This window comes from Belonocnema kinseyi, chromosome 2 (genome assembly GCF_010883055.1).
Source record: "Belonocnema kinseyi isolate 2016_QV_RU_SX_M_011 chromosome 2, B_treatae_v1, whole genome shotgun sequence".
In the NCBI taxonomy this organism is placed as follows: Eukaryota; Metazoa; Arthropoda; class Insecta; order Hymenoptera; family Cynipidae; genus Belonocnema; species Belonocnema kinseyi.
In genome coordinates, this window is record NC_046658.1 from 179,587,619 (window position 1) to 179,611,446 (window position 23,828).

At 21.8% G+C, this 23,828-nt stretch overlaps 1 protein-coding gene across 9 annotated transcripts in view; it reads right to left on the reverse strand.

Annotated features, from left to right (window-relative positions):
• LOC117183036 (poly(A) RNA polymerase gld-2 homolog A-like) overlaps positions 1 to 23,828 on the reverse strand; it is a 49,721-nt gene that overhangs the window by 15,985 nt on the left and 9,908 nt on the right. For 4 of the 9 annotated variants that reach the window (XM_033376180.1, XM_033376181.1, XM_033376183.1 and 1 more), the window contains 4 exons: positions 20,662 to 21,065; positions 20,377 to 20,588; positions 15,903 to 16,186; positions 9,053 to 9,233 (listed from right to left, as the gene is read on the reverse strand). In XM_033376180.1, coding sequence (XP_033232071.1) covers positions 9,053 to 9,233; positions 15,903 to 16,186; positions 20,377 to 20,588; positions 20,662 to 21,065 — 1,081 coding nt within the window. The remainder of the gene's footprint in view (positions 1 to 9,052; positions 9,234 to 15,902; positions 16,187 to 20,376; positions 20,589 to 20,661; positions 21,066 to 23,828) is intronic. The other 5 variants (XM_033376182.1, XM_033376188.1, XM_033376187.1 and 2 more) reach the window with 4 other exon arrangements.

The following is a 23,828-nucleotide window of genomic DNA, read 5'->3' on the forward strand; positions in this document are numbered from 1 at the left end:
TCTTGCTTGAAAATTCAAGTATTCGAATTAAATATTCATAATTTTAGTTGAAAATTAATGGCTCCGATTGAAAAATCGTATTTTTTTCTGTGGAAAACTAATTTTTTAATCTAAAACTTAAACAATTCTATTCCTGAAGAAGATTTATAATTTTATTTGAAAATTAATCAATCTGGTTGAAAAATTAAGTTTTTTGTGGCGAATTAATTTTTTAAACTGAAAATTAAACAGTTTTTGTTTAGTTTAAATTGAACGAATTGATATTTTTAGTTTAAAATACAACTATTTAGTTGAAAATTTTTCTTTTTTAAATTTGAAAATCTAACAATTTAGTTAAGGATTAATCTAGTTTAAGCAAAATCATCTATCGTCTTAAAAATGCAAATATTTAAACTTTAAAACTTAGGAATTTGAAGCGGTTTCAGTTGAATTTTTAACTAAAATGATAAATTTTCAACTCAAAAGATTAGCTTTATAACAAAAAAGACTCATCTTTAACAAAGGAAATTAATTTTCATCTTAAAAGGAACAATTTTCAAACAAAATTAGAATAGTTGATTTTAGAAAAATAAATGTTTATCCAAAAAAAAGGAATTTTCAACAAAATAATTCAATTTGAAATCCAAAAAATGAATTTTCTACTAATAAAGATACAGTTTCAATAAAATATATAAATATTCAAACTTATTTTCAGCCCAAGAAATTAATTTTTAATCACAGTGATGAATTTTCAAAGAAAAATATGAATTTTGGACCAAACAGTGGCTTTTTCAACCCAAAAGATCAGTTTTCTATGAAAAAATCGAATTTTTAACTTAATATTTATTTTTTTCCTACCAAAAAAATGAATTCTTAACAAAAAATAGAATATTTAAATTTTCTACAAAACATAAGATACATTTTTTAATGAAAAAAATACGTTTCTATTGAAAAAGGTACATTTTCTAAATTTCCTATAAAAAATAAAATACTTAAATTTTCAGTTAGTAAGATAAATTTTCAATAAAAAAAGAAAGGAATCTTCAACACAATAGTTAAATTTTCGCCAAAAACAAATAAATTTTCTACTAAAAATATAATAATTATATTTTCAATAAAAACATTAATTTTCAATAAAATAAAAGTAAATTTTCAGCCAAATAGTAAAGTTTTCAACCAAGAAGATTACATTTTTATCAAATTTTCAGTTAAATTAATTAGTTCTAAATAAGAAAAATTTAGTTTTCAAAAAAAAGATGAATTTTTCTACCAAAATAGACAAATTTTTAACAGTACATGAATATTTAACCAAATAATTGAAATTTTAAAGGAATTTTCAACCAAAAAAAGAAATTAGTAACAAAGAAGTTTAAATAAATGCATTTTTTAAATTTTAAATTCAACTATTCCTGTTAAAGATTCATAATTTTAGTTGAAAATTCATCAGTTTAGATAAAAAATTCGTCGTGAAAAATCAATTTTGTAATAAAATTAAATTATTAAATTTATTATTTTTGGGAAAATAAAAGTATTCGAGTTAATATTTACAATTTTAGTTGAAAATTAATGGCTTTGATTGAAAAATTGTAATTTTTTTCGGTGGGAAATTAATTTTTTTATCTAAAAATTCAACAATTGAATTTTTGGTTGAAAAATGTTTAATTTTTAGTTCAAAATCCATATGTTTAGTTTAAAATTGATTTGTTTCAGTTGAAAATACATCTGTTTGGTTGGAAAATAAAATGTATTCGTTCAAAGTTAAACTCTTTAGTTAAAAGTTAATACTCATAATTTTAGTTGAAAGTTAATCGTATTTTTTCTTTGAAAATTCATCTTTTTGGTTGAAAATTAAATTATCTTATTTAAAAAATCATAATTTTTAGTTAAAAACTAATCTTTTTTGTTAAAAATAAAACCATTTTGGTTGAAGGTTAAACTATTTTGTGAAAAATTGATCATTTTAGTTTAAAATTCATGATTCTCATTCAAAATAAAACCAACTTGTTCAAATTTAAACGCTATTGTTTAAAATGCATAAGTTTGGTTGAAAATAAAATTTTCCTGACTGAAAATAAAGCTTTTTCATTCATGGTAAAAATCGATAATTTTTTAGTAAAATTTGTTAATATTTGGTTTAAAAGTGATCTTTTTTGTTTCAAAATTCAATTATGTAGTTGAAAATTTGTCTTTTTTAGTTCAAAAGTCAAATATTTCGCTGCAAATTAATGTACTTTGTTGAAAAATCTTTTTTTTTTTGGTAGAAAATTCTTCTTGTTTGAAAATTCATCTTTTCGGTTTAAAATTCATCTATTTCAGTTGAAGATTCATCATTTTAGTCGAAAATGCATCATTTTGTTTGAATTTTTTTCTGACTACTGAAATTTTCTAAGTAAAAGTTTAATATTCCATTTTAAAAAAACGGATAGTTTATTTTTTATAAACAGATTTGTAACGATTTTTTAAAATAAATTTTAATTTTTTAAGGTGCATTTTGAAAAAAAATTTAGTTTCATTTAAAAAACCGTTAGAAAATTGTTTATAAACAAAAAAATATATGCAATATAAAAAAATTCTACGTAAGTCGCTGGGGAAAGCACTTTTAAATATATTTTTAAATTTCCAGATCGATCGGTGAGGATTTGTTCGAGTATAAATTTTGTTATACTAAAAACGTTACTAATAACTTCTTGAATTTGTCTCTAAAGTCCATGAATTTAAATAATATTTTAAACAAATTTTTATTTGATCTTACACTTAAAATTTAGTTGAATTTTGAACTGAAAACAATCCTTTTTTTTTAATGGAACATTGAACTTTTTCTTCAAAAATGTAAGTAGCTATAAAAAAATTCAACAAAAGTGATGAATTTTCAACTAAAAAGATTAATGTTTGATTTAAAAAAAGTTTAAATTTCAAGCAAGTAGTTTTATTTTCAACTAAAAATATGAATATTAAAAAAAAACTATGAATCTTGACCTAAAATACCTGAATTTTCAAACAAGAAAATTAATTTTCTGCCAAAAAGATGATTTTTTAACAAAATACATGAATTTTCAACGAAATATTTGACTTTTGAACTAAACAGACAAATTTTCAACCATATAGTTGAATTTTGAACTAAAAACGATCAGTTATTAACCAAATATTAAAAATTTTTACTAAAAAATGATCGATTTTCAACCAAAAATGGAATAGCTAAATTTCTAGCTAGGAAAATTTTATTTTCAATCAAACTGATGCATTTTGAACAAAAGAGTTTAAATTTGAACAAGCTGGTTTTATTTTTGACGAGAATCGAGAATTTTAAACTAAAAAGATCATTTTTTCACAAAATAATTTAAGTTTCAACCAAATAGTTTTATTTTTAACAAACAAAAAAAATGAATTTCCAACCAAAAAGATGCATTTTCAACTGAAAAAAATCAATTTTCAACGAAACAGATGGATTTTGAACTAAAAATTATCACTTTTCAACCATAAAATTAAATTTTTTAATTTTAATGTAAAAAAATTAATTTTCCACCAAAAAAAAGACAAGATTTCAATCAAAGAAATTAATTTTCAACTCAAATTATAAATATTTAACTCGAATACTTGAATTTCCAAGCAAGAAAATTAATTTATACCAACAAAGATGATTTTTCAACAAAATAAATTAATTGTCAACTAAATAGTTGAATTTTGAACTAAAAAAAGCAGTTTTCAACCAAAAATCGAATAATTTAATTTTGATCACAAAAGTCATTTTTCACAACAAATTTTTTATCTAAAGTGGTTAATTTTTAACTAAAATGATGGAATATTCATTTAGAATTGTTATATTTTCAGTTAAAAAAATATTCTAAAAATGATAAAAAAACTTATTTGCAAAAAAACAGTTACATTTTCAAAAAAAAAGTTGAATTTTAAATTTAAAAAAACATGATTTTATTTAAGCTTTTTGTTGACTGATTCCTCTTTTTGGTTGAAAATTTATGTACTGTTAAAAATTTGTCTATTTTGGTAGAAAATTCGTCTTATTGGTTGAAAAAATTTTTTTTCTTATTTAGAATTAATTATTTTAACTTGAAATGTGATAAAAATTTAGTCTTCTTGATTGAAAACTTTACTATTTGGTTGAAATTTTACTTTGATTTTATTGAAAATTAAGGTTTGTGAAAATATATAAATTCTATTTTTAGTAGAAAATTTACTAGTTTTAGGTGATAATTCAACTATTTTGTTAGATTCCTTTCTTTTTTTATTGAAATTTTATTTTACTAATTGAAAATTTAAGACTTATTTTTGATGGGAAATTAATTTTTTTAGTTGAAAATTCACTCTAACTATTCTATTTTTTCGGAGAAAATTTACCTTTTTTAATATAAACGTAATGTTTTTCGTTAAAAAATATATATTCCGTTTTGTAAAAAATTTAAATATTCTGCTTTTTGTTAAGAATTCATTTCTTTGGTAGGAAAAAATCAATATTAAGTTAAAAATTCGATTTTTTTCATAGAAAACTCATCTTTTGGGTTGAAAAAACCACTATTTAGTCAAAAATACATATTTTTGGTTGAAAATTCATCACTGTGATTAAAAATTAATTTCTTTGGCGGAAAATGTATATATTTTATTGAAACTGTATCTTTAATGGTCGAAAATTCATCTTGTGGGTTTAAAAAATAATTTTTTTGGATGAAACAACAACTACTTTGTTGAAAATTAGGTTTTTTTTTTATTAGACATTTATTTTTCTAAAATTAAATAGTCTAATTTTGTTTCAAAATTGTTCTTTTTAAGATGAAAATTCATTTCGTTTGTTGAAAATGAGTCTTTTTTGTTAGAAAACTAATCTTTCGGGTTGAAAATTTATCATTTTAGTTAAAACTTCAATTGAAACCGTTTCCAATTGTTAAGTTTTAAAGTTGAAATATTTGCATTTATAAGAATAAACTAAAAAAGAAAAATTTTCAACTAAATAGTTGTATTTTGAATAGAAAATATCAATTCGCTCAATTTAAACTAAACAAAAACGGTTTAATTTTTAATTAAAAAAATTTATTTCCACAAAAACCTTAATTTTTCAAATAAATTAATTTTCAACTAAAATCATGAATCTTCTTCAGGAATAGATCAATTCCAAAACAAAAAGATTAATTTTGAACTAAAAATTATAAGTTTAAAAAAAAATGAATTGATTAATTTTTAGATAAAAAAATTAGTTTTCCACCGAAAAAAGACGATTTTTCAATCAGAGCCATTCATTTTTAACTAAAATTATGAATATTTAATTCGAATACTCGAATTTTCAAGCAACAAGATAAATTATCATACAAGGAAATTAATTTATACCAACAAAGACGATATTTATAGAAAATAAATTATTTATGAAAAAAAATATTTCAATCAAAACTGGAAACTAAATTTTTACTAAAAAATATTAATTTTCAACTAAATCGATGCATTTTTAACTGAAATCATGAATCTTTAACCGGAATAGTAAAATTTTAAAATAAAAAAAAGATCAATTTTCTACCAAATAGTTGAATTTTAAATTAAAAAAGATGATTTCGAACCAAGAAGATTATTTTTTTACTAAAAACAAAAACAATTTTCAACAAAATACATGAATTTTTAACTAAAAAACATAAACCGTCAATCAAAATATGAATAATGCATTCAAATATTTGGTTGAAAGTTCAGGTACTTTTTTTTTTAATTTGTCCATTTTGGTATAAAATTCGTCCTATTGGTTGAAAATTGATCTTTTTGGTTAAAAATTAGTTTTTCCTTATTTAAAATAAATATTTATAACGGGAAATACAACTGTTCAATTTTGTGTCAAAAATTTATATTTTTTCACAAAAATGTAATCTTCTTGGTTGAAAATTTACTTTAATTTGATTGAAATTTATGTTTTTTTGCTAAAAATTTCTCTGTTTTAGGTGGAAATTCAACTATTTTGTTCAAAATTTCTTTCTTTTTTGGTTGAAAATTTATTTTACTAACTGAAAATTGAAGTATTTTATTTTTGATAGAAAATTTATATTTTTAGTTGAAAATTCATCAGTAATTTTTGTATGGAAAATTTACCTTTTTTGGTTTCTTTGGTTGAAAATTCGTTTTTTTTTTTTATAGAAAATTCATCCTTTGGGTTGAAAATTCCACCAGTTGGTTCAAAATTCATAGGTTTCGTTGAAAATTCATCACTGTGATTAAAAATTAATTTCTTTGGCTGAAAATTCGTTTCTTTTTAGCGGAAGATTAATTTTTCCAGTCTTGCTTGAAAATTTATATTTTTATTTGAAAATAAATTAAGTTGCTGAAAAAACGTTTTTTTTTTTAATTTACTTTTTTTAGTTGAAAATTTATCTTTTGGATTTAAAACTTTACCATTTCTTTGAAAATTTATTTTAGTTTTAATGAAAATTAAGGTTATTAGTGAAAATTTAATTATTCTATTTTTGGTTGAAAATTTATCTGTTTCAGGTGAAAATTCAACTATTTTTTTCAAAATTTGTTTTTTTTTTGGTTGAAAATTCACTTATTTAATCCAATTTGTGCGGAAAATTTACCTTTTTTAATAAAAATATCAACTTTTTCGTTAAAAAATATATCTTCTGTTTTGTAAAAAATTTGACTATTCTTTCTTTTGGTTAATAATTTATTTTTTTGGTTAAAAACACATATTAAATTTAAAATTCTTTTTTTTAATAGAAAATTTATCTTTTGAGTTGAAAAAGCCACTATTTGGTCAAAAATTCACACGTGATTGAAAATAAATTAATTCAGCTAAAAAATCGTTTTTCTTTCATTTAAAATTTGCTTTTCTTACTGTAAATTGAACTATTTTAATGTTAGTATGTAAATTTAAAAATTTATATAATTTACTTAAACTATACCTTTTTTGGTTAAAAGTTGACTGTTGTGATAGAAAATATAATTCGTATATTTTTGTTTAAAAAATCATTTCTTGAAAAAAGACTACTTTGTTGAAAATTCGTTTCTTTCTTTTTTGCTTTAACATTTATTTTTCAAAAAATTCAACTATTCTAATTTTGGTTGAAAATTCATATTTTTAGACGAAAATTCATGAAACTTGTTCAAAATGAGACTATTTCGTTGAAAATTTACTTTGATTTTATTGAAAATTTAGTTTTTTAGTCAAATTTTAATTATTCTATTTTTAGTTGAAAATTTATCTGTTTTAGGTGAAAATTCAACTATTTTGTTGAAAATTCGTTTCTGTTTTGGTTGAAAATTTATTTTACTAACTGAAAATGTAAGTATTTTATTTTTGATGGGAAATTTATTTATTTTTTTTGAATTTTTAACTATATAGTTGTATTTTAAAATAAAAATTAACAGTTTTTAGCAAAAAATTGAATTGTTTAATTTTCAAATAAAAAAATTAGTTTTCTACAGAAAAAAGATGATTTTTCAATCACTTTTTTAACTTTATTTCTTTGGTTGAAAAAAATATAATAATTGGTTACAAATTCGTTCTTTTTTTCTAGTAGAAAATTTCTCTTTTGGAATGAAAATTCCATCAATTGGTCAAATATTTATATTTTTTGTTGAAAATTCATCACTGTGATTAAAAATTTTTTTCGTTGGATAAAAACTCGTTTCTTTTTTGTTTGATATTTACTTTTCTAACTAAAGATTCAAGTATTTTATTTTTGATAGAAAATTAATCTTTTTCGTTGAAAAGTCACGTATCATTTTTGTGTGAAAAATTAACCTTTTTAGTATTAATGTAATTTTTTTCGTTAAAAATCTCAGTTTTTTAAACTTGGTTCTTTGGCTGAAAAAAATGGTTGAAAATTTGCTTTTGTTGTTGTTTTTTTTTTTTAATAAAAAATTCATCTTTTGGGATGAAAATTCCACAAATTGATCAAAAATTAATATTTTTGGTTGAAAATTCATCACTGTGATTAAAAATTATTTTCTTTGGCTAAAAATTCCTTTCTTTTTAGCTGAAAATTTATTTTTTTTAACTAAAAATGTAACTATTCCAGCTTTGCTCGAAAATTCATATCTTTAGTTTATAATTAATTAATGTGGTTGAAAACTCGTTTTTTTGTTTTGTTTAAAATAGAAAATTCATCTTTTGGGATGAAAATTCCACAAGTTGGTCAAAAATTTATAGTTTTGATTCAAAATTCAGAATTCATTTCTTTTTAGCTGAAAATTAATTTTTGTAACTAAAGATGTTTTGCTTGAAAATTTATATCTTTAATATTAATTAATTTGATGAAAACACGTCTTTTTGTTTGAAATTTACTTTTCTAACTGCAATCATTATTATAGTTAATTATTATTCTAGTTTTTTTTTAAATTATCTTTTTTTCGTTGAAAATTTATCTGTTATAGATGAAAATTCAACTATTTTGTTGAAAATTCGTTTCTTTTATGGTTGAAAATTTATTTTACTAAATGAAAATTTAAGTATTTTATTTTTGATGGAAAATTGAGTTTTTTATTTGACAGTTCACTGTAAGCATTCTATTTTTTTTTGAGAAAATTGAACTTTTTTAATAGAAACGTAATCTTTTTCGTTAAAAAATTATCTTCTATTATGTAGAAAATTTAAATTTCTGTTTTTTGTTAAAAAATTAATTTGTTTGGTTGAAAAAACCACTGTTTGGTCAAAAATTCATATTTTTCGTTGAAAATTCATCACTGTGATTAAAAATTAATTTCTTTGACTGAAAATAAGTATCTTTTTAGTTGAAAATTAATCTTTCTAACTGCAAATTTCATTATTCTAGTTATAGTTTGTAAAATCATCTTTTTAAGTTGAAAATTTATATATATATTTTTTTTTAATTGATTATTTTAACTGAAAATTTAATTCTTCTATTTTTGGTTAAAAAATAATATTTTTTCTGTTGAAAATCAATCATTTTAGATAAAAATTCACGTCCTTTATTGGAAATAAGTCTTTTTTGGTAGAAAATTAATCTTTTCTGTTGAAAATTCAACTATTTGGGGTTAAAATCTCAATTCTCAGATCAAAAATTGATATTTTAGATTTAAAAACTCAACTAAAACGTGTTAAACATAAAAATGTGGTGTGACAACTTACTGCACTTTTTCAGACTTCTTAAAATTTGGTCTAGGTGAAAAATGGCTTCGTTTCTTTGGTCCATTTCTGTGTGTTTGATTAAAAGACACATATCTACATCGCTGCGATTTGATCCAAACCCATTCATCGTCGAACCCACCAGGAACAAGCCATACTTTGGAAATTCATTCTGAAATATAAACTTTATATGTTGAATTTAGTTTTTTCTAAATCAAATTAACTAGAATTTGATCTTCTGAGCAAAAAAAAAGGATAAAAATTCACATTCAGGGTTGCTACAAGCGTTTCAGTTTAAAAATTCCATGACTTTTCCCAGATTTTTAAATTAAAATATTAAATTAACATTAAAACAAAATTTATGTTATTTTATAGTAAATATTATCTCGAATAATTTTTTTTAAATATCATTGTATTTTTGTGAAAAATACTAATTTTAGGCGAAAAATAATGACATAACTGAACAAAAAATTGTGTTATTATTTTATTACTTTTTTAAAAAATTTACTTTATTTATATTTTTTGTGGATTTAAACATTTATTCAATTCTCATGTAAAATTGTGTGTATATTACATTTTCAACCCTCGTTTTTAATATAAAATTCGATTTTTTTTTTTTAATTTTCAACATTTCTAAAGTGGAATTTTCTATTTTTATCATTTTTCAAATAGTTTAATTGTCAAAGGTTGAATTTTAAACTGTAAAAAATTGAACAAAATTGAATTTACAACATTTAACATTTATATTTACAGTTTTATTCTATTTTTCATTTTTGATAACTCAATTTCCACTGCCGAAAAACACTGACAAAATCCAAAATTGTTAAAATATTCCAAATTTTGTTCAAATTATAATGACTTTTATTTCGAAATACCAATTTTTTTTATTAAAAACGCTAGTTTAACTTGAAATTAAATATTTTAATTCATTAAAAATTCTATGGTCCGGTTAAAAATTAATTTTCTATGGTTGAAAATTCAATTTTTTGTTGAAAATGTACAGTTTCGGGTTGAAAATTAAACACTGTAAAAAAACTGAATTATTTGGTTAAAAATCGATGTATTTTGTTAAAAAACCATCTTTGGTCAAAAATATTTTGTTTGTTAAAAAATCTACTGATTGGTTAAAAATTAATTTTCTTTGGTTGAAAATGGACTTTTTTTGTTAAAAATTCACATTTTCGGGTAAAAAATTAAAAAATTTGGTTAAAAATTGATGTATTTTGTTGAAAAATCCTAGTTTTTTGTTAGAAAATCAATGTTTTTTTGGATCAAAATGCAACTGCTTCCTTAAAATGAATCTACTGTATTTGAGTTATTAAACATTTAGTTAAAATTCGTTGTTTTTTTTTTGTTGTTCAAACCAACTTTTCAAACTTTTTTGTATAGAAAATTCATCTGTCTTAAAATGTCAACAATTTGGTACAAAAACAAATTGTACTGTAGAAAATTCGTTTTTTTTTGTATCTTTTTTTGTAGAAAGTACAACTATTTGGTTAAAAATTGATGTATATTGTTGAAAAATCGTCGTCTGCAATAAATAAATCAACTATTTGGTTAAAATTAAATTTATTTTGTAAAAAATTCGTCTTTATGGGTGAAAATTATTCGATTTTGGTTGACAATTACACTTTTTAGTAGAAAATATACGTATTTCGCGGAAAACCCGTTCTTTTAGGTAGAAAGTCAATTTTTTTTGGTTAAAATGAAAATATTTTATTGAAAATTAATCTATTTTAGTTCAGGAATCAATTTTTTTTTATTTGAATTACTCGCTTAAAAGTTCACTTTTTTTAAAGATTCATAATTTCAGTTGGAAATTCAGTTTCGTTGTAGTAGAAAAATAATTTTTTTCAACTGAAAATTCAACTATTTGACCAAAAAATTTTCTTTCTGTCTTTTAATTTAAAAATTTGTTACAAAACTAGATTTTTTTGTTGAAAATTAGTTTTTTTTATATCAAATCCTACTGTTTGGTTAAAATGTTCAACTACTTTTTTTAAAGTTGTGTTTTTTCTTGTTAAAGATTCATAATTTTAATGGAAAATTCGGTCTTCTTTTAGTTAAAATTTTTTTTTACTGAAAATTGAACAGTTCCATGGAAAATTCGTGTTTTTTTTGTCTTGAAAATTTCACAATTCGGGATAAAATTCAACTATTTGGTCTTTTGTAGAAAATTTTACTGTTTAGTTAAAAAATTTTATATGTTCTGAAAATTCGTCTTTGCAGATAGAAAATTAATCTTTTAAACTGTTTTAGTGGAGGATTCAAGTATTTTGTTGAAAATTCGTTTCTTTTTTATATATACTCAACTATTCTTTTTTTTTTATTAAAAATTTAAATATTTTTTTTTAATTAACTATTACATTTATGTAGATAAATATTTTAGTTTTGATTGAAAACTAACTTTTCTCAATGAAAATTTAAGTATGCAATTTTTGGTTAAAAATTGATATTTTCTAACGTAAAACTTCAATTGTTTGGTTGAAAAATTATGCTTAAATAGATGAATTTTCTACTAAAACTATGGAAAATTAAACTGGGTTAGTTGAATTTTCAACCAAAAAGATACATTTTGCAATAAAATTATAAATATTTTATTGGAATACTTGAATTTACACCGAAAATGATAAATTTTCAAACAAAAAGATTAATTTTATATTAAAAAAATACGACTTTTCAAGAAAATTTAGGAATTTTCAAAAAATCAGTTACATTTTTACTAAAAAAAAAAAAAAATTTCAACCAAATAGTTGAATTTTAAACTAAAAAATATCAACTTTTAGCCAAAAATGAAAAAGTTCAATTTTTAACTAAAATTATGAATCCTGTAAAAAGTTGATTTTTGAATAAAAAATATGAATTTTTAACTAAAGTGACGAAATTTAACTGGATTAGTTGAATTTTTCAAGCAAAAAAAATTAATTTCTGCAAAAAGACGATTTTTCAATGAAAAAAATACCATTTTTCAAACCAAATGTGAATAAAAATTTTTTAGTTAAGAAAAGTACTTTTAATCGAAACAGATAAAATTTTAATTAAAATTATGAATTATTCAATTGGAATAATTACATTTTCATTAAAAAAAAATAATAATAATTTTCATTAAAAAAACACGAATTTTCAACAAAATACTTAATTTTTCAACCGTAATAATTAGATTCTCAGTAAGAAACATTAATTTTTGGCAGTAGTTGATAGTTCAATCAAAAAAGTATTTATTTAAATAGATTATTTAAATTTTAGTTTAAAAAAATTAATTTCAAGAAAATTCGCTTAATTTTTATTGAAACATAATTTTATTAATCACAATTTAAATAATGATTCAATATTCAGCCAATTAGCAAAATTCAAAAACATTTTTTTTTTTTTTTTTCAGCAAAAGTAAGTTCTCTGTTTGGTTAAAAATGTATATATTTTGTTGAAAATTTGTCGTTTGCCATAGGAAATTCAATATTTCGGTGAAAAAATGAGGTATTTTGTTGAAAAATTGTCTTTTGTCATAGAAAATTCAATATTTTTGTTAAAAATTGATGTATTTTCTTTAAAATTCGTCTTTTCTGATAGAAACACAATTTTTAAAATTTTAAAATGCAATCTTTATCTTGAAAATTAATCAATTTTAGTTCAGGATTTTCGAAAACTCATGTTCTGAAATTTCTATAAAATTAAACTATTTCGCACAAAATTAAAGTATTTTGTAGAAAATTCTGTTTTGTAAAAAATGTATGTATTTTATTGAACGATAATTTTTTTTTGTAGAAAATTCTTCTTTTATCATAAGAAATTCCATATTTCTGTTGAAAATCATGTATTTTGTTGAAAAATTGTCTTGTCATAGAAAATTCAATATTTTTGTTAAAACTTGATGTATTTTCTTGAAAATGTGTCTTTTCTAATAGAAAAATTTTTTTTTTTTGTTAAAACTGCAACCTTTAGGTTGAAAATTAATTCATTTTAGTTGAATAATTTAAAAAACTTGAATGTTAATTTTTAAATTAAATATTTATCCTTTTTACCTTTATTTAAAATATAAAAATTTTGATAATGAAAGAAAAACTATGAAGTATTTTTTTGATTGAAATCCAGGTTTTTTTTCAGGTTTATAACAAATAATTCTTTTTTTTCAGTTTTTAGGGATTTAACTGATTTATTTAATAATTAAGTAATATTAAAACATAACAATTTATTTCTTGAATTTGTCTCTAAATTACCACATGATTAAATTTTGAACTGAAAAGGATCAGTTTTAAACCAAAAATGCAAGTTAAATTTTTAGGTAAAATAATTAATTTTCCACCAGGAGAAGGCAGCAAATTTTCAACCAAATTGATGAATTTTCAATTCAAATTTTAAATCTTTATCTGCAATAAATTAGTTTTAAACCAAAGAGATTAATTATTAACAAAATAGTTTAATTTCTAACCAAGTAGTTTTATTTTGAGCGAAAAAATATGAATTTTTAATAAGACGGTTGAAATTTAAACTAAACAATATCCATTTTTACCCATAAATAAAATTGTTAAATTTTCAGTTAAAAAAAATTAATTTTCAACAAAAAAAAAAAAAACACAATTTTCAACAAAATGGCTAATTTTTCAATCAAAGTGATGAATTTTTATTATTATTTTTAACTATAATGATGAATCTTTGACTGAAATAGATGAATTTTCTACTAAATCTATGGAATATTAAACTGGGTTAGTTGAATTTTCAACCAAAAAGATACATTTGCCAATAAAATAATGAATATTTTATTGGAATACACGAATTTTCAACGAAAATGATACATTTTCAAACAAAAAGATTAATTTTCTTCCAAAAAAAGAGACGATTTTTCAACAAAATATATGAATTTTCAACGAATTAGTTCATTTTTCCACCAAAATAATACGAATTTTCAACAATATGCATGAATTTTAAACTAAAAAAGATAAATTGTCAACGAAAATTCATTATTTTTGTTAAAAATTTAACAATTTAACTGCAAGTTTGACTATTGTGTTGAAAATTAATTTCCTTTTGTCTTAAAAATTCAATTTTTTGGTAAAAAATTTTACGGTTTGCTTAAAAATGTATGAATTTTGTTAAAAATTCGTCTTTTTTTGTAGAAAATTCTACTATTTGGTTAAAAATGTATAAAATTTGTTCAAAATTTGTCTTTCTCTATAGAAAATCAATTTTTATTGTTAAAAATGCAACTGTTTTGTTGAAAATCAATCTATTCTATAAAACTAAACTATTTGGTATAAAATTAAAATACTTTGTAGAAACAAATTTTTTTGTAGAAAATTCTGTTTTGTTAAAAATGTATGTATTTTGTTTAAAATTCATCTTTTTTGGTAGAATATTCTTCTTTTGTCATAGAAAATTCAATATTTTTGTTAAAAATTGATGCATTTGCTTGAAAATTCGTCTTTTCTGACAGAAAATGAATTTTTTTTTTTTTGTTAAAAATGCAACTCTTAGGTTGAAAATTAACCTATTTCTGTTGAAGATTTTAAAAAACTTGACGGTTTATTTTTAGAATAAATATTTATCCTTTTTACCTTTTTGTCTTTATTTAAAATATACAAATTTTGATATTTAAACAAAAACTATTACATTTATGGGGAAAATGTGTAATTTTAGATTGAAAATTCAACGGCTTCAAAGAAAATTCGTTTACTTTTTATTAAAAAATAATTTAATAATTCTATTTTTTGTAAAAAATGTACACAATTTGTAGAGAAATCATCATAAACAGTACGAAATTAATCTTCTTGGGCAAAAATGCATATTTTTTGTTGAAAATTTAACAATTTGATTGAAAATTCAGCTGTTCTGTTGAAAATTAATTTCCTTTTGTCTTAAAAATTCGTCTTTTTTTGTAGAAAATTCTACTATTTGTTTAAAAATGTTAAAAATTTGTTCAAAATTGGTATTTTTCTATAGAAAATCAATTTTTATTGTTGAAAATCAATCTATTTTAGTTGCGGGTTTTTTAAAACTCATATTCTTCCGTTAGAAATTCAACTCATTAGATGAAATTTGAACAACTATCTTAAAAATTCAATTTTTTTGTTGAAGATTTATGATTTTAATTGAAAATTCCTTTTTTTTTTGGCTTAAGAATTGCACAATTTGGTATAAAATTAAACTATTAGGTACAAAATTGAAATATTTAGTAAAAAAAAAAATTTTTTGTGTATAAAATTCTGTTTGTTTAAAAATGTATGTATTTTGTATAAAATTCATCTTTTACGGTTGAAAATTCTACTATTTGGTTAGAAGTTTATTTATTTTGTTAAAAATTCGCCCTGTGTGATAGACAATTTAACTATTTGGTTGAAAATCCGTATTATCCGGAGAAAGTCAACTTTTTTTTTTCGTTAAAAATGCAACCGTTTCCTTGAAAATTAATTAATTTTTTTCAGTTTCAACAGTATGGTAAAAAATTCAACTATTTTGTAGAAAATTCGTTCAATTTTTATTGAAAACTAATTTTAATAATCACAATTTAAATATTCCATTTTCAGTAAAAAGAACTCGATTTAAAAGTTCAATTATTAAAAAATTTACGTAATTTGTTTTATAATAATGTTAATATTTTAATATTTATTATTAAATGTTATAATATTTATAATAATGGCCAATTAGCGAAATTTAAAAATAATTTCAGGGAAAAATAAAGAAACAGTGGCATTAGCAAAAATTTGTGAGAAAATATTTATATATAATAAAAAAAAAAAGAGATAAAAAAAATCTAGATTTTTTTTGTTTTGAAAATGAATAGAATTTTCCTCGTTTTCGAGGCCTTGTAGCAAATCTGACTGTAAAAAGGAGAGACTGTAAAGAGAGAATTTTGAAATACCTTTATAGAAATAAACAAGTATTTCCAGAGCATCATCTTGTTGATGTAGGTCTTTTCCGTCTGCTGATTCGAGACGAACTTTTCCCACATGTCCTCGGACAGGCCGTCAAAAATCGAGTTCGTCAGTAAGTTGTCCGGCCTTTGGGTGACTTCGACGAGGTGAGACCTCTCTAAAAACCGATCTGGTGCCATTATGTATCGCGGATAAAAGTAAGTCGGTGCTATTATTTGAGAGAACTTATTTCTATTCCTTTGCATCCTCTGTTGAGGCGGACTATTCCTCCCTAAACAAAATTACAAACAAATTTCAAGCATTTATAATATTTGCATAAATTAAAAAAAGAAATCTACTAAAAGGAACTACTTTGTTAAAAATGATTCTTTTTTTCGTTGAAGATTCATAATTTTAGTTGAAAAATCTTCTTTCTTTATCAAAATTTAAAGATTTTGTTAAAATTCTTTAAATCCTATTTATTTATAATTAATCCATGTCTGGGTAAACATTTATCCTCTTCAGTTGAAAATTCAATTATCAGAATAAAAATTCTATAGAAAATTAAAGTATTAAGTTGAACATCTATGCTTTTTTTTTTTAATTATACTTTTTTCGTATAAAATTAATCTTCTACGTTGAAATTGTGTTTCTGTGGGCGAGAACAAGGGTTTTTTTATTAAAAATAAACTTCACTTACTAAAAAAAGTTAACTGTTACATTTTTGGTTGAGAAATTTGGTTTCTACTGGTTGAACATTTATTTTATTTGGTCAAAATCTCATTTCTGTGAATTAAAATTTAATAATTCTATTTTTTATTGAAAATTTATACTTTTTAGTTGAAAATTGGCCTTTTTTGTAACAATATAACCTTTTTGATTGAAAATTCAATTAAGAATTTTAATATTTGTCAAACAATTCATGTATTTTGCACAAAATTAATTTGTTTTGTTGAAATCTCCTTTCTTTGGTTTCAAAATATATTTTTTTAATTGAAAATTAATTTTTTTTTAATAAAAAGTTGACTTCAATTATTTATCGATTTTTTTACATAGAATCTTAATCTTTTTTATTACTTTTTTTTGAATTTAAAAAAATTTTTTATTGAAAATTAATTTTGTCACTAAAAAGTAGACCATTAAAAAATATTGGTATAGAAATTAAAAAATTTACCTTTCTTTTAGATAAAAACTTATTTCTCTAACTTAAAACTCAAATAATATATTTTTTGTTAAAAATTTATCTTTTTTTTTTTGGATATAAAATTAACCTTTTTGGTTGCAAGTTTTATTAAAAATTAAAATATTTTCTTGAAAATGCATGTATTAGTTTTAAAATTATTCGTTTTTGGTAAAAAAAAAATAATTTCTTTCGTTGAAAATTAATATTTTTAACTAAAAATGTAGCTATTTCACTGTTTTCGATTTTTTTTCACATTTAATCCTTTCGGTTGAAAATTTAATTATATCGTTCTCTTTTTTGTTAAAAATTTATATTTTTGAATTGAAAATTGATCTGCTTTTGTTGAAAATCTGTCTTTTTCGGTAGCAATATAATATTTTTGGTTGAAATTTCAACTATTAGGTTGAAAGTTGCATTAAAAATTAAAATATTTGGTTGAAAATTCATGTACTTAGTAAATTTTTTTTATGGAAAATTAATCCTTTCGGTTAAAATTTCATTTCTTTGGTTGAAAATAAGTTTTTGAAGGAAAAATTAATTTTTTAAACTAAAAATTTAAATATTCCACTTTATACTGATATTGTTTCCTTTATACATTTAATCCTTTGGTTGAATATATAATAATATAATATAAAATGTTTATTAGAAAGTCATTATTTTTGGTTAAAAATTCGTCTTTTTGAATTTAGAATTCAATTTTTTTCGTAGAAACTTATTTCTTGTTTAAAAATTGATATTTTAATATTGAAAAAGTCAACTGAAATCATTTTTAAAAGAAAATTCAACTATTTTCTTGAGAATGTCTCTTTTTTATTTAAAAATACAACTGTTTTAGTGGATTTTTTTTTATTATTGGTTTGAAATTTAACTTTTTAACCAAAAAGATAACTAAATAATTTATATTTACAATTTTTGACAAAATAGTTAAATTTTCAACCAAAGAAATGAATTTTCAATTTTAAAAAAGCTGAATTTTCAAAGAAGAATTTTCTACAAAAAAAAATGAATTTTCAACCAAATATAGAAAATTTCAACCGTACTGTTGAATTTTGAACCAAAAAATATAAATTTTCAAGCCTTCTTTTTGGTTTAAATTCAATTCTTAAACTGAAAATTTAACTTCTATTTTTTTCAAATTTACCTTTTTTTAGTTGAAAATTCCCCTTTTTTGGTAAAAAAAAATTTCTTGGTTTGAAATTTCATGTTTGTTGTGCAAAAATGCATAAGTTTCATGGAAAATTAATTTTTTGCCGAAAAGTCATACATTGGTTTGCAAATTTAATTTTTGTACAGAAAATTCATCTTTTACCTTGACGGTTCAAAAATCTATATAAACATTCATGTCCTTTTTGAATGAAAAATCTTTATTTATTGAAGATTCGTCTTTTTGGTTTGAAAATTCTTTTTTTTTTGTGTGCATGATTTTCCTTTTTTTCTTTTTTGAAATATAGACTATGACGCTTTTTTGTTGGGGATTTGATGAGAAAGTCACTATTTTTTGTTAAAAATGCGTCTTTTTGGATGTAGAATTCAATTTTTTTCGTAGAAACTTATTTCTTGTTTAAAAATTCACATTTTTATCGTGAAAAAGTCAACTGAAATTTTTTTTAACCGAAAATTTAACTATTTCTTTGAAAATTTCTATTTTTTATTAAAAAATTCATCTGTTTTAGTAGAATTTTTTTTTTACTAGTTAGAAATTTAATTTTTTCTTTAATTTTCAGGTAATTAAATGTCAATAAATATATATATAGATGGATTTTCAACCAAATAAAGAAAATTTTAACCATACAATTGAATTTTCAAATAAAAAAGATAAATTTTCAAGCTTTAAAAAAAATGGTTCGATTTTTAAGCAAAGAATTGATTTTTCAACCCAAATAGATTAATGTTTACCAAGAACATTCATTTTCAACGAAAGCTGGTATTTTTAATAAAATACATAAAACGTGAAACGAAAAGTTTCAATTTTTGAAGTAAAAAATATCAATTTTCAAGCAAAAGAAATACGAACTAAAAAAAAACAGTTTCAACTCAAACAATGATTTTTTTAACCCAAAATATAACTAAAATAACAATTTTTGACAAAATAGTTAGATTTTCAACCAAAGAAATGAATTTTCAAATGAAAAAGATAAATTTTCAAGAAATAAAATAAAAAAGAATTTTAAAAAATAGTTCGATTTTTAAGCCAAGAATTGATTTTTCAACCAAAATAGTTTAATGTTACCAAGAACATTCATTTTCAACGAAAAGGAAGTATTTTTAATAAAATACATCAAATTCGGAACGAAAAGTTTGAATTTTTGAACTAAAAAATATCAATATTCAAGCAAAATAAAAACGAACAAAAAAACAATTTCAACCAAAGAAATGATTTTTTAAACGAAAAAGATAACTAAATAATTTATATTTACAATTTTTGACAAAATAGTTAAATTATCAACCAAAGAAATCAATTTTTAATTTTAAAAAAGCTGAATTTTCAAACAAGAAGTATAATTTTCTACAAAAAAAAAGATGTACCGTTGAATTTTGAACTAAAAAAGATAAATTTTCAAGCCTTCTTTATGGTTTAAATTTAATTCTTCAACTGAAAATTTAACTTCTATTTTTTCAGATTTATCTTTTTTTAAATGTAAATTCCCCATTTTTGGTAAAAAAAAATTTCTTGTTTGGAAATTGCATGTTTGTTGGGTAAAAATGCATAAGTTTCGTAGAAAATTAATTTTTTTTCGAAAAGTCATATATTTGTTTGCAAATTTAATTTTTGTTAAGAAAATTCGTCTTTTGTCTTGATTTTCGGCTTTTTGTTTTTAAAATTATTTTTTTTTGTTATCGATTTTATTTTTTTGTTGAGAATTTTTCTTTTTAGTTTTGAAAATTCAACTATTATGATAAAAATTTAATTATTTTGTCAAAAAGCAACCTTTTATAATAGAAAATACATTTTCTTTGTTTAAAATAAATTTATTAATTTACCATTTTTTTTTAAATTTAAATTTGAAATACTGTTTTATTCCATTTCTCAAAGATTTCACGTTCAAATTATTACAAGATTAAAATGCTGGCTTTCAAATCTGAATTCTCAAGGAAAATGTCTAAATCTACTAGCAATAACTAGCAAGAAAATTTATAAAAACAAAAAATTACGTGCAATAATTTGTTTCTTCATGTAAATCAAGTGCGCCTCCTTAATTAAAAAAGAAAAAAAAAATTTGCAAATCGGATAGAAATTGTGGTCGGGAAAAAAATGTCGGCAGAAAATATTGGGCGGGAAATTAAAAAAAAATATTTACCAGAGTGATATCTTCTTTTGTTTTGGTAGTTTTGTACTGGCGCTCTAGGTCCCTGAATAGGACTGTGATAACAGTTGACAGGTCGCTGGCTTTGGTAAAATTGGTGGACAGTAGTGCTCGAGATAAGACCTCCACGATTAATACTACTAGAATTATGCATATGGTGGACATTGGGATGGACCTCCTGCAGACGTCTGCAAAATTCGAAAAAACTTTATTTATACTTTTCAGTTGATTCTCAGCCATTTTTTTTTCCGACGAATATTTATGAAAGAAAAAAGTTACTTAGTTCCCTGCTCTCCCTGAGAATTAATAGAATCCCTCTCGTCCGAACTTTCCGTCAGACTATCATTCTGGTGCTTGTTTGGCGTCGGCGACCGAGAACTGAATCCACTGTCGCTGTTGTAAGCTTCTTTTGGTGAAAATGATTCTCGGTTCGCGTTTCTCTTTCCCGCTTTATTGTAATTCGACTTTTTCACGGATCCTGTGCTCGCTGGTCGAAAATTCACTTGGGATGGGGGGGGCATTGTGGGCACATTTTGTGTCGGGCTCATTCGTTTTGCCCAGCTATTATTCGACGTGCCATTTCCATGCATATTACTGTAGTTTACACGACGAATTTCTTGTACGTTCACACCCATTAGTTGAATCAATTCGATTGGGTAGCATCCAGTTTGGAGGGAAGCGGCCTGAAATTTTTTTTTTTTTTTTTTTATTCCAAAATTATTCGGAATTTACACCGTTTCCATATCGGCAAGCATTCAAATAAGAAATTTTTCTATTTTAAATCAAAATGATTACTTGCTAAACAATCAGATTTCATTTGAATAATAGGATAATTTTTTATGAATTTTAGTGTTAGTCAAACAGCAACTTTTTTTCAAAAGCAGGGTGGTGGTGGCCGTTTTAATCGAGGAAAAAAAATGCCCGGTTCGCAACAAATTTTCACGGTAAATTGATATTAAAAAATCTAATTGAGAAATTAAAAGACTGCAAATTAAAACAGTCGTATCTTTATTGGAATTTAAGCTTTTAAAATTGAAACTTCAAACATTTTTAATTCAGAGATTTTCAAATTAAACGCTCAATAATTATAGGAACGAAACTGAAACTTTTCCGTTAAATTTTTAATTTTATGACTAGAGCAGTTCGAAAAAAGATTGGCCTCTTCTAATTTACAAAAATTTCCGCCAATCCAACTCTATACAAATCTTAAAAATAACCAAATTTTTCTCTTCCAATTCATATAATATTGAAAACAAAAATTCCCTCCTTTGAATCTCAACGAGAATGATAAAAATAAAAAATTATCCTTCTTTCAATTCATAAAATAATGAAAAAAAATTCTGCCTTTCTATAACAATAAAAACTTTATAAATATTAAAATGTCCATCTACCAATGAAAAAAAATAATAAAAAATATAAGTTTCCTCGTTTTACAATCAATAAAACTTTTACAGATAGCAAACGTGTCCCGTGCCTCCTCAATAAAAATGTAAATAACAAGAAAGTTTATCTTCAAATTCACAAAATAATAAAACCAAAATTTCCTTCCTTCCAAGTTTCTAAAAATCATAAAAACAAAAAATTAGCCCTCGTCCAATTAAAAAAAAATTAAATCGATATGAATATTTAAAAAAAATTATCCTTCTTTCAACTTTTAAAATATAAAATATTTAAAACAAAAATTTCCTCTTTTCCAAATTGATCAAAACTTAAAAAATATTAGTGTCCTTTTAGCAAATTCAATAAAAATTTTCTTGTTTTAAATTCAATACAAATCTTTAAAATAGCAAATTTCTCCGCATTTAACTCAATAAAAATGTAGAAAAAGTTCTTCCAATTCAGAAAAAAAATGAAACAAAAATGTTCTCCCTTGCAAGTCGCTAAAAACCATAAAAACTAAAAATTAGCCCTCTTCCAATAAACAAAAATTAAATCGATATGAAAAAAAAAGACTTCTTTCAACTTATAATATATTTCAAACAAAAATTTCCTCTTTTCCAAATTGATCAAAACTTTGAAAATATGAAATATAAAAACAAAAATTTCCTCCTTTCCAAATTAATCAAAATTTTAAAAATATTAAAGTGTCTTTTTAGCAAATTCAATAAAAATAAAAATTTTCTCGTTTCAAATTCAATACAAATGTTTAAAATAGCAAATTTCTCCGCCTTCAACCCAATAAAAATGTAAAAAAAGTTCCTCTTCCAATTCAGAAAAAAAATTGAAATAAAAATTTCCTCCCTTGCAAGTCGTTAAGAATCTCAAAAACCAAGAAATGTCGCTCAGGCAATTTAGAAAAAAAATTGAATACAAAAATTTCATCCTTACCAACTCAATCAAAACTTTAAAAATATTTAAATTTACTTTTACGAGCTCAAAAAAATCTAAACTAAAATTCCCTCGTTATAAAATCAATAAAAATGTAAAAAACATAAAAGTTTCTCTTCCAATTCAGAAAAACTTCAAACCAAAATTTTCTCCCAAGTATCTAAAAATTTCAAAAATACAAAAATGACCCTCTTCCAAGCCAGAAAGAATTGAATATGAACATTTTACCTGTTCCCAATTCAATTAGAATATTGAAAATAACAAAATTATCCTTCCAATTAATAAAATATTGAAAAAAAATTTCGCTTTTTCAAGTCGAAAAATTTAAAAATATTGAAATGTTCTTCTGCCAAATTCGACAAAAATAAAAAATGTCTGTGTTTCAAACTTAATAAAAATGTGAAAAACAAAAAAGTTCCTTTTCAAATTCAGGAAAAAATTAAATACCAAAATTTTAAACATAAATCATTTTAACTTCAATTATTAATAATTATTAAATTGTTATGTATACACCCAAATTCAATAATTTCATTTAAAAATAAATATAATTTATGGAACTGTAAAAATTGTAACGGTTCAGTTTCAAATATTTGATTTATCATTTCTCATTTGAATTTTTTTAAATAAAAAAACATTTGAATAAGATTTGAAATTAAATAAAAGCGTTTAAATACGAAAAAGTTGAATTGTCAATGTTAAAACCTGTAAATCTTTTATTTCTCAACAGATTCAAAATCATTAATTAATATATATTTCCAGTTAATCAACTTAAAACTTTTTTTACCTAAAGTTTTCAAATTTAAAAACTTCATTGAACAATTCTTTAAATTGTAAATGCACGCTTAAAAAAGAAAAATATTTTGAAAATTAGGCACTGGAAACTGGATGACTTAATAATTGAAAAAATTAAACAATTGAACTGAACATTTATACAAAAAGTGAAAATCGAACTTATTTTTAATTGCATAATATTAAATATTTAATATGAAATATTAATTTTAAATACCAAGATTTATCTTTTAAAAATTTGTGAAATTCGCGGTCAAAAGTAAATTCACTCTCATTTCCGGGTCTGAAAAAAATCCCTGTTCCGGTCCAGCGGGCCACCCTGCAAAAGC